Source organism: Fulmarus glacialis, unplaced genomic scaffold (assembly GCF_000690835.1).
Source record: "Fulmarus glacialis isolate BGI_N327 unplaced genomic scaffold, ASM69083v1 scaffold5390, whole genome shotgun sequence".
NCBI lineage: Eukaryota > Metazoa > Chordata > Aves > Procellariiformes > Procellariidae > Fulmarus > Fulmarus glacialis.
The window spans coordinates 1,025-9,851 of NW_009186952.1; the positions used below are offsets into that span (position 1 = coordinate 1,025).

Genomic DNA, 8,827 nt, shown 5'->3' on the forward strand with positions numbered 1-8,827 from the left:
GGTGCGGTCCGCGCGGCGCCCCCCCCCGCCGTTTCGGCGGCCCTGCCCAGACCCCTGCTACAGATTTCACACACGCATTGCCCCCTGCTCCCTCGGCCCCAGCCGGCGATGCCAGCCAGGGGAGACAACGCACATTTGCAGTCATTTATCACAGCTCTGCAGCCGCCTTTTATTTCCCACCCCCCCCCATGCTATGGATTATATATGTGTTTGCTGGAGGCCCACTGATCTCTGGAGGCAGCATCACCGCGGGGGCAGCTAACGCTGGTGGACATTTGCCTGCCCCAGCCCGTCCAACATACCCCTGTCTTTTCTTTGGCTTTTTAGTCATTTGCATGTTTTCTCAAACTGAATAGTGTTTAACTAGAAAGGAAATATAAATTTTGAAGAGGAGGGGGATTTTATTTTCCACGTTAAAGTTCGTCTGGTTAGGAACTGTGACCAGAGCCAAAGTGAAGGATCTGAGTAGACCCCAGAGAGTTGTAGGGGTGAGTCTCTTTCCAAACCTTGATAGTGGAAATGTCCCAACTGACTAAAGGCATTAAAGAATGCTAGTATGAAAAGTAGTTAACAAAAGTTATTGTTTAGTTTTGATTCTTCCATAGCTGATAGCTTCATATACTGCTCTAGGTAGAACCGTCAAAAAAAAAAAAAAAAAAAAAAAAAGCAAGGCAGAACAAACCCCCCACATTTTCCCCAAGGATGGGGCTCCCAAAAATCCCGTGCTGTGAGGAGCAGCTATTCCCCGTGGATATACAGAATTAGCTACAGCCCAGTGCAGTGGTGCACGGAGGGCGGCAGGCTGGGCGATGCGTGGGGCTTGCGGGACCCCCAGTCCCATGGCCCCGGGCGCGTGCAGGGCTGGTAGGTGTTTTTGCTGACTGCATCAGGTATTTTTGGTGACTTCTACTCTCGGGAGGTACTTTTCCCATTGCACACTGAGCTGCGGGCAGCCTGCAGAAGGAAAACACTGCAAAGTTCGGCATCCCGCGTGAGGTGGTTTATGTTTGGTGGGGACAAGCGGAGGAGGAACCAAAAACCCACCCAGAGGGATGCAGGAGACTCACAAAGTGGGACCGATACCCAGAAAGAAATAGGCGACAAAATACATATTGCCTGTGACAGGGTGGCAGCTCAGAAACCACGCAACACCTTTCTCTCTTAAAAATCTCGTTTAATCCATTAATTCCACAGCATTGCCATCATACACACCAGCACGACACCTCGGTACACGGGACGCAGAGCCAAGGAGATGCAGTTACCCAGAAACACGCTTTTTCTTAAAAAAAAAAAAAACAATCCCCTAAGGCTGTAAGGGGGAAAACCAGTGGTAGGTGACCGGAATAACTAGTTCTCTTCAGCAAGTTAAAGGCACTTAGCAGGAACGAAACTCCAGCCCGACCCGGCTGCCTCACCCCGGTGCCCCACAAGCTGGACCCATGCCGGGGGCGGCTGCGGAGGGCACGGGGTTCCCCGCGAGCACCCGGGGGCTTTCTTGCTTTTTTTTTTTTTTTCTGTTTTTTTAAAGCTGAGAGCAAACTTTTTGTATTTGGGGCTTCTGCTGTTCATGCTTTAAATCCAGCGGTATCCTCACGATACCCGCACAGCTGCTTCTGATGGAGGCAGCAGCTCCGCGCCCCGCAGGGACTGTTTTAGCCTCAGAGCACTGCAAACACGGCATTTTACGGAGCAGAAATATAAAACCCAGCAGGTCTCCCCACGTGCAGGCAACAGCACCAAGCCAACCGAGAGCTACAGGGAAACTAACACCCCCAATATATTTATTTTTTTCTGCATAGATTCAAAAAAAGCAAAATAAGAGGAGTTTACATCGTCCCTGGTCTGCAGGCGAGGGCTCTCCAACCTAACCCCTCCCAGCATCTTTCTGCAAAAGCTGGGGGCAGGCGCAGCTCCCCGCTCGGGGATGCTGCCCAGCAGGGACAGGGGACACGGTCCCCCCCGGGGGCTGCGGGACAGGGACTGTCCCCTGGAAACCCTGTGGAGCAACTCCTGGGAAAGGAAAAACAAGCCTAAGTTAAACCAAGCCCCCCCCCAGCCCCAGCAAACCCCGCCGACCGCTCCCCGGCAGGGACAGGGGACACGGTCCCCCCCGGGGGCTGCGGGACAGGGACTGTCCCCTGGAAACCCTGTGGAGCAACTCCTGGGAAAGGAAAAACAAGCCTAAGTTAAACCAAGCCCCCCCCCAGCCCCAGCAAACCCCGCCGAGGGCTGGCGCTGCCATAACCTGCACTTTCTGCAAAAAAGGTGGGGGGGGGGAAGGATTTCTCTACTAAAATACATTCTTGGCAGGGGATGAAATTTTAATGCAGCTCATGCTTTTCTGAAAACACCCTGAATAATTCATCAGCCAGACCCTTCGCTAAGATGAATTTGCCCCCGAGGGAAAAAGAATTAAAATGTAAAAAGCTGGTGCGTGCAAGGTGTGTCTGCTGCTGGCTACGGCCGGGCAGCCTTAGGAAGGGGGGTGGCCGAGCTGTCCCAGCATTAAATCAACTGACTGAGGGATGGGGACAGACCTGTGAGTCTCCCAGTGTCCCCCCTCCGGTCCGAGGACACATCCAGCACTCAGCTGATGCACACAGGTACTAACGGGGAGCCCAGCCCAAAGGCAGAGAGGTGAGCAATTACCATATATAATACATTTAATATGCTGCTTAGATTTTTAACATAGATTTTTTTTTTTTTATTTCTGACATTGGCGAGTCATTTAAATATTTAGCCCAGACAATAAAATATAAAAAAAACCATCTACGGTATGTGCCTGCTGATTCTAACAATAGTCACAATATCAGGGCCCAGTGAATGTTATTATAGAAGAATCTCTTAAGTCCATGTCATACATACATTATGAACTTACAAATAAATAACTCTACAAAAATCCTGTCTTCTCTCCGTAATTTCATGTGATCGGCAAAAAAAAAAAAAAGGCTCTTTCTGGTGATGACAAATCAGGAATTGCACATTTAGTTCAAGGAATACATTACTGGTGCATCACCAAAGTCAACCACTAGGCAACAAAAAGACGTATCATATGAAACAATTTTTAAAATTTTTATTTTACATATTTATACATAAAACTTTCAAGGTAACTCTCTGAATCCAACCGAATGTTAATAGCACATCTAAAAATGAATGTCAGGTAGTCAACATTCACAAAATGTTGAAAACTGATTAAAATATACATATTACTGAAAGCTACAACTTCACTACGAGGCAGGCATGTATTTTTTTGACTTGTATAGCACCGTCAAGTACAGTTTCTTTATTTTAAAACTACAGTGAAGAATAAAAAAGTAGTCAATGGTAAAATATCGTTCAACTGAAAATCTCTAAACAAACGAAAATAAAGTTAAACTACCCTCTCTTCTCACCCATGATTTATAATGTTATAAGTACTGTACATTTTTCGTAATAATATTATTAAAATGCCTGATATTTAGTGGCACGAGTAAAAAAATTAAAATAAATTAAGAAGCAGAGGCCAATCACCGGACATAAAGCTTCAGACATGGTCAATGACTAACACTGTTTTTTTTCTTGCGCGCCACCGTGGACATCAGCGCTTGGACACACACAGAAGCAAAATGAAGTCTCGCTCCAGCTCTGCTCCCGGGGCCCCGGGGTTCATTTTGCCGGCATCTTCTCTGCCATGTGCTTCTGCTGACTCTCGGCGTGTCTGGGGGAAGGAGAGAAGCTGCGTTATTCCCTGCGCCGAGGGGAGGTGGAAACCCGAACCACGGGCCAGCACCCGCACCGGGCTGGCAGCGAACCAAAAATCACGTCTTCCCGAGGGAAAAACAAGCACCGAGCGAGGGATGCGCGGTCTCTGCCCCGGCTCCTTCCCGGCGGGAGGGGACCGGGAGGTGGGCGAAGGGGAGAGGAAACCCTTCTCCGGAGCGGATCTGGGATCGTTTCCTCCCCTCCCGCAGGGATGGATGGGGCGTTCGCCCCCAAACAACGCTGGGGTGGAGAGAGCCGGTGCCCCCCAACACATACCAAAGCCCCCAGACTTCCAAGTAATTTCATTTACTAAACTGCCCTTAACTGCATCTAGGAAGCAAAGCCTTTCCCGAGGCATGGGAGAAAGAGATGCGAGGCGGCGTTGGCGTTTGCCTACTGACCATCTCCAGCCCCATCCCAAATCCCGCCCTTGCATCACTTGCTCTTCATTAAGGGAAGCAGCAACCGTGTCTTGCAAGACTCAGAAGTGACAACCTGCCTGCTCGTCCCCGCGGGCAGAACTGCTCCCCAAATCCCTCATGGCCACCCCAGCTGGTGGAAACTTTTTCCAGGCAGAGCACCGTCAAATCTCAACCAGCTGCTATTGCAGCACCTCGATGTTTTAAAATAGAAACAAATTTAGGCCATATTTTTTGCAAGGTTAATGCTTCGGTTCTGAAACCGCAGTCCTCGTCCACTGACAATAACCAGTATCATCTTTTTCAGCTTTTTTTCCCCCCAAAACTTCCAATACTTCTCAGTGTTTCTGCAGCGCATCACTAGTTATCTCAAAGGAAAATGCCTCTTAAGCCTTGTCGCCCGGGAGATGGAGTCCTTTAGGAAACCCACCTATATTCTGCAAGGCTTTCCATTTTATCGGCTATTGAACGTTAATATTTAAGAGACTCAGAAATCCTCCTGCCAGGCTGTAGCTCACCCCGGTGAGAGGGACGGGGAGACACAGGGAGCCCCTTGGATTTCCCTTGGATGCACTGCACCTTTGCAGCATCGCTCCTTCCCAGGCTTCGGAAAGGGAAACACGAATTCAAGAGCATGCACCAGCACCCGTGTTTGGGAGCTCTTGAAAGCCGCTGACGGTCTCCAGAACACAAGTGCCTTGATTTCTTCTTTTGGAGGAGAGAGCAGCGTCCTGCTCAGCCCTGCTCCCCTCTTCACACGCAGCACTTGGCAGAGAAACCCGCGCCTGGCAGCCAGCCCCCTTACCTTCTACCTACCTTTGATGGCAAAGGCTTTCCTACTGAAATTCTGCTAAAAGAAAACCCCTACACGCTGCCGATGGCGAGCTGGGACCTGCCAGGAGAGAGAAAAACCCCGAGGAGCCTCCTTCACCTGGTCAGGTCCTCGATGTCCACCAGCATGGCGTCCTGCTCCGTGTGCAGCTCGTCCCGAATGAGCAGCAGCTGCACCAGCTCCTCGTTCAAGCCTGGTGCCGGGGAGAAAGGGGGTGAGTTTGTGATGTCCCAAGGAACCCCGGTTTAGGACCCGTACGTCATCCTTCCCCACCGCCTTCCCCACATAAGCTGGTGAGGAGAACCAGGAGGCACCTCCCCAAAGGATGCATGTTTCCTAGGATGAACACTAAGCCCCTTGCCGCTGCGTGCAAGCAGTTCCTCTCTTGAAATAGCTAAATGCAGCAGCAAAAATAAAGATCAATTTCTCAGTGCTTGGAGTCTTGCTGGTTCAGCTTTCGCTCACTTGTGGGCAATAACCCCGAGCAAGAAACGCGCTACAGAAAGCGGCTGAGCCGCTCGCCCGGGCAGCCTCAGGTTTAGCTTTTTAATTCCCCGTGGCAATGCAGAACACGCTGCTGCCCACCCGTCCTGGCTTGGGGTTACTCCTAAGCCAGCCCCTCTGCTCAGGAGGGATGTTCGGGACATTGGATTCTTGCTCGGGGTTGTGTCAAAGAGCGGGGAAGAAGAAGAAAACAAAAAGGATCATGTGAAAAATTCACCGGCCGGCACGGGCGCTGCTGGAGGCTGTACCTGCCCGCCACCCACTGCCAGAGCTGGGGCTTACACTGCTTAAATACCGCTACACCGGCTTCACGCCTCTTTGGGAAGCAAGCTCGATGCTAACATTTATGCTCCCATACTTGGGTGCTTTCTAAAGTGAGGCTAATTAATGAGCGTGGTTTTTTTTTTTTTGCCTTCGCAGCACAAAATAACAAATCACGACTCAGCGGCACAGCTCTGCATCCTCGGCAGGCTGCTTCCAGAAGGGATGCCAATCCACCAACGCGAGTAGGGAAGGAGCAGCACGGCAGCTCCCAACCAACCTTTTTTTTGACCTACAGCCACCGTAGAAGTCTACTCCCCAAACGATTAATTAATTAATTGGAAGATGGAGATCCCTTGGGGGAAAAAAATCCCTGGATCTCTTGGGGAGAGCAAAGACAGATGAGGCGGTGGGGCACTGTCCCTGCGGGCAAACGCAAAGACCCATGAAACACATAGAAGCATGGCAAGAGTGGATTTACCCCGGGATGTTTGCTGAATTTCTCCACTTATGGATGGTTTTGATGCCATGGCATAGCGTCACATGAAGACGCAGCCATAAAGCCACGAACGGCAACTGCTTCCAGGACAGGCAGACTTCCCAAGGGTATTTTTACCCGACCAGGTTTTGAGTTACAAGTGGGGCGTAACTGGCACAATACTACAGCCCCCCGCTCTTAGGGAGCCAAGCCAGCGCTTTAGGAGAAACTGAAAAAAGGAAAGACAAAGGCTGAAGCAGCCAAATCTGGAGAGAACTCCCTCTCCAGCTTCTGTGGCGTGCCTCTTCTGTACATTCATGTTATTATACATTTATCAACATTTTTATGTGTATCCTGGAGAACTGTTTTTAATTAAACGGGACATACCAAAGAATAATTACACAAGTATCACTTACTTTCTATCTGTGAGTGGAGATCATTGACTATCACTTGTAGCTGCCCGATAGTCATGTCTCTTAGGTCAGTGGGTTTTAAACTTCTCTTCATCAGGCATTCACTTATATGAGGCATATGTGGCAGCTGAAAAGAAATTTTTTACTGTTTTCTTCTAATTGTACTCCTGAATAGCGCAGTTTCCATTGCAGGTGTCCCCCTCTCACAAGCCTGCACCAAGGACCACACTGAGAGTACCAAAACGAGCTGAAACATCTACACAACGTTTGACCCAAGTCTTCAGATCTACCAGCATCAGTGCTGGACTGACGCAAGGGGAGGCGAGGGCTATGGCGAGCAGTGCCGCACCAAGGCGGGAATGCTCCAGCTCGGGATGAGATGGGCTGAGCAGACTACGCCTTAAGGATGAGCAGCACCATGTCGCTGCCAGCCTCAAGGCAGTAACATCCTTCACGCTTCATCATCTCATTCCCTGCATCCGTCCCGCTCCTGTAACGCCCCGATAAGACGACCCATGTCAACCCTTCAACTCCTGACTGACGGCCCCCATCTCCACTGCTCCTCTGCGTGTCTACAAGCACCGTGCACGAGCACTGCTGGCCGCTGGCCGCGTCTCGACAAGCAAAGCAAACAGCAGAAGGGCTGGTGTCATCCCCTGCGCCATCCCACGGCTCCCACTTACAAGATCCGCTACCGGTGATTTCTTCCTGTTCTGCTTTTCCACCTCGACCTGCATTTTGGCCATGGGCTTTGCCATAGCCAAGGCCATTTTGGCTTCAGCTTGGAGTTTCTTTTGCCTGGTGAGGAAGTCCATGTCGTCGAGGGACTCCGACTCCTCCTCCGTCGTGTCTCTGTCGGAGTAGGACGAGCTCTGCTTGCTCTAGGGAAGCAGACACGCAGCCGTTACAGCACCGTCGCCCCAACCGTGCCACAGCAAAGTTTGCTGTTAACTAACATTTTTGTACACGTACAAGTGGTATCATTTCGACAGAAAAGGTGAAGAGCATGGATTTTTAAAAAATTTTAATCCACAAGATTATCTTTAAAAATCAGAGTAATTCCCAAATAGGCTCCCTTGATTACTAGTAGCAACTCGAGCACTTCAGATGGGAAGAGGAGCCAACCAGATCAATAGGTGTTGAAGGCACAGACTGGTTAAGCTGGAGGAAAACACCTGGGGCCGCGGTCTTATATTCACAAAGGAAAAGAGAGGAGAGGAAAGCTGGTGGGAGCTGATACCGCGTCATATCCATTACTGCCCTGATAATTATCAGAGCCAAAAAGAATGGGAGGAAGGAAGGAAGAAGGAACACCTTCACACGAAGGCATCTGCTCTACAGCAGCTCTGTGCAAGCCAGGGGCAATCTGCTATCTGCCCCTCAGCATCTCGCATTTCTTTTATTGATGGCTGAAGATGCTGCTCGGGGGTTTAGTGTTGCTGGTTTAATAGGATCAGCTCTTTATCAGCTTCCATTAGGGATGGCCTCATGTCTTCCATGCTCCGGAGCCTCTGTGGGATGGGTTCTCGGACCTACCATGGGCGACAACGGCGTGTCCAGGCTGGTTTCTGTCTTGCTGTCGTCGGCATCGCTGTCCTTGTCGCTGCCGCTGTCGTTCACGAAGCAAATCTGCAGGTTCATCCCACTTTGTAATCTGCGGGGGGAAAGGGAGAGGTGACACCGCAGCCCCCTCGCCCCGGCTCTCCCCGATGGGTTGCGATGGGAACGCCGTCAGCAGCGAGTCGTCCACCTTCTGAAAGGATGCTGTTGTCCTGGTGCTGTATTGGCCTCAGGAAAATAGAACCATTTTCACTTTTGTCCCAGAAGATGGTCATCCCCGGCTCTCCCCGATGGGTTGCGATGGGAACGCCGTCAGCAGCGAGTCGTCCACCTTCTGAAAGGATGCTGTTGTCCTGGTGCTGTATTGGCCTCAGGAAAATAGAACCATTTTCACTTTTGTCCCAGAAGATGGTCATCCCCAAAAAAAAAGGGGCATGGGCAGGGGCAGCCTCCCGCTGCTGCCCAGCGCTGCCATTTCTCAGCAGCAGTTCAACGTGGGGCTGGAAACTCAGCGGCACGGTAACGATATGCTTCTACCACCATCTATTGATGAACTTCAGAATTGCCGAGATACTGCAGGGCTTCTGTCATCACGGGTGGCTACATTATTACATTAAGT

The 8,827-nt window shown here is 50.5% G+C and overlaps 1 protein-coding gene across 1 annotated transcript; it reads right to left on the minus strand.

Annotated features, from left to right (window-relative positions):
• Positions 1 to 3,019: 3,019 nt before the first annotated feature.
• Positions 3,020 to 8,302, minus strand: SCHIP1 (schwannomin interacting protein 1; the record flags this gene model as incomplete). Its single annotated transcript, XM_009573202.1, has 5 exons — positions 3,020 to 3,697; positions 5,092 to 5,185; positions 6,652 to 6,775; positions 7,332 to 7,529; positions 8,185 to 8,302. Coding segments are annotated over 5 exons (586 nt in total), but the record flags the coding sequence as incomplete, so codon positions are not given.
• Between the last annotated feature and the right edge of the window lie 525 nt (positions 8,303 to 8,827).